The sequence below is a fragment of the Vigna radiata genome, chromosome 7 (genome assembly GCF_000741045.1).
Source record: "Vigna radiata var. radiata cultivar VC1973A chromosome 7, Vradiata_ver6, whole genome shotgun sequence".
NCBI classification, from domain to species: Eukaryota; Viridiplantae; Streptophyta; class Magnoliopsida; order Fabales; family Fabaceae; genus Vigna; species Vigna radiata.
In genome coordinates, this window is record NC_028357.1 from 14,026,438 (window position 1) to 14,028,003 (window position 1,566).

General features: G+C 36.7%; 1 protein-coding gene across 1 annotated transcript in view; it reads left to right on the forward strand.

The window, feature by feature from the left end:
* The window catches only part of LOC106766097, a 4,520-nt gene extending 4,051 nt beyond the window's left edge, over nt 1-469 (forward strand). The window contains exon 2 of the mRNA XM_022782719.1: nt 159-469. Coding sequence (XP_022638440.1) covers nt 159-469 — 311 coding nt within the window. The remainder of the gene's footprint in view (nt 1-158) is intronic.
* The last annotated feature ends 1,097 nt before the right edge of the window (nt 470-1,566 follow it).

Below are 1,566 nucleotides of genomic sequence, written 5' to 3' on the forward strand. Positions count from 1 at the left end.
TATATATATATATATATATATATATATATATATATATATATATATATATATATATATATGGCATTTCATCTTCAGAGCAACATTCAACACTCAAGCTAAATTAGTTGCTGTATTTATTTTTACACACTATTTCTTAATGGCATCTTCCAATTTCGGAGCATCTTCATCATCACAAATCATTGATGAAGAACCTTTGATATTGGATAATGTTGATGATTTCAGCACAAATGATGAATTGGATAACTTACTTCGTGATGAACACAATGATGCTGATCAAATGACACAATCATCTCAGCATGTCATTCCACAACTGCATGAGCATATGCAATTCCAAACAAAGGAGGAAACTGTTGTTGCAATCAAACAATATCACATCACCAACGGTTACAAATATAGCATTGTTGAATCCAAGTCTAACATTTATGTTATTCGATGTTTGAAATACCATAACGACTGTCAATGGCCTTGAGGGAAGGCTATAGCAAAGTCCGTAAATATTGGGAAATCAAAAATATCAAGGGGCAACATACGTGTTTCTCAAACATACTATCTCAAGATCATACAAATTTTGATAGTACCCACATTGTCGCATTTGTATCAAATTCTGTCCGCACAAACCCCTCCATTCCCATCAAGAGTTTGATTGCAGATATTAAAGCTCAATTCAGATATTCCGTGTCATACAGAAAACCTTGGATCGCAAAACAAAAGGCTCTTGCTATGGATTTTGGTGATTGGGAAAAGTCTTATAACCATCTGCCGAGGTGGTTGCATGCGGTGAAGTATGCACTAGTGGAAAAACGCTGATTAATGTCGGTTATTTTTGGGCTTTTAACGTCTATTAATCAACCAACGTCTAAACCGGTGACGTCAATGGGACGTCAGACATCCTAACCACAGACGTCTATAATGACGTCAGTTAATGCCCATGACCGACGTCAATAAACATCGGTACTGGTTTAAATGGACGTCTAAAGGCACTAATTAGACGTCGAACAAAGCATTAACCGATGTCTAAGAGCACATAAAGACTTCGAACATGACAATGACCGACGTCTAAGAGCACATATAGACGCCGATTTTTGCATTAACCGACGTCTAATATAGTGGTTGTGTTTTAGTGCAGTTTTATTCCCGTCTTTGGATAACCTAGTAGCACAATCTCCTTTTGCTAGTTTCCCCCAAAAACAAGCTTGCGACTTTTGAATTTGTTATGGATCTTTTCAACTCAAAACCAAACCTGGGTTGTTGCTTAGTTCCATTTTCATCCGCAAGAGGAAAAATCACAGTGAGAAGATAACTAGGCAACGACCCAGGGTCATTTTTAGGTTGAAATGATCAAAAGAAATTCACTAGACGCCGCTTTTTCTAGGAGGCAACTAGCAAAGGGAGAATGTGTTACTATGTTACCCCAAGAAAGGAACAAAACTGCACTAAAACACATCACAAAGAAAATAAATTTAATCAGTTGAACCAAAAGATATAATTGATGAAAGACTGGCAAAGATTAAACGGTAACAATAAAAACCACACACTTGGGATGCAATGCTGCAAGAGAGAAAAAGG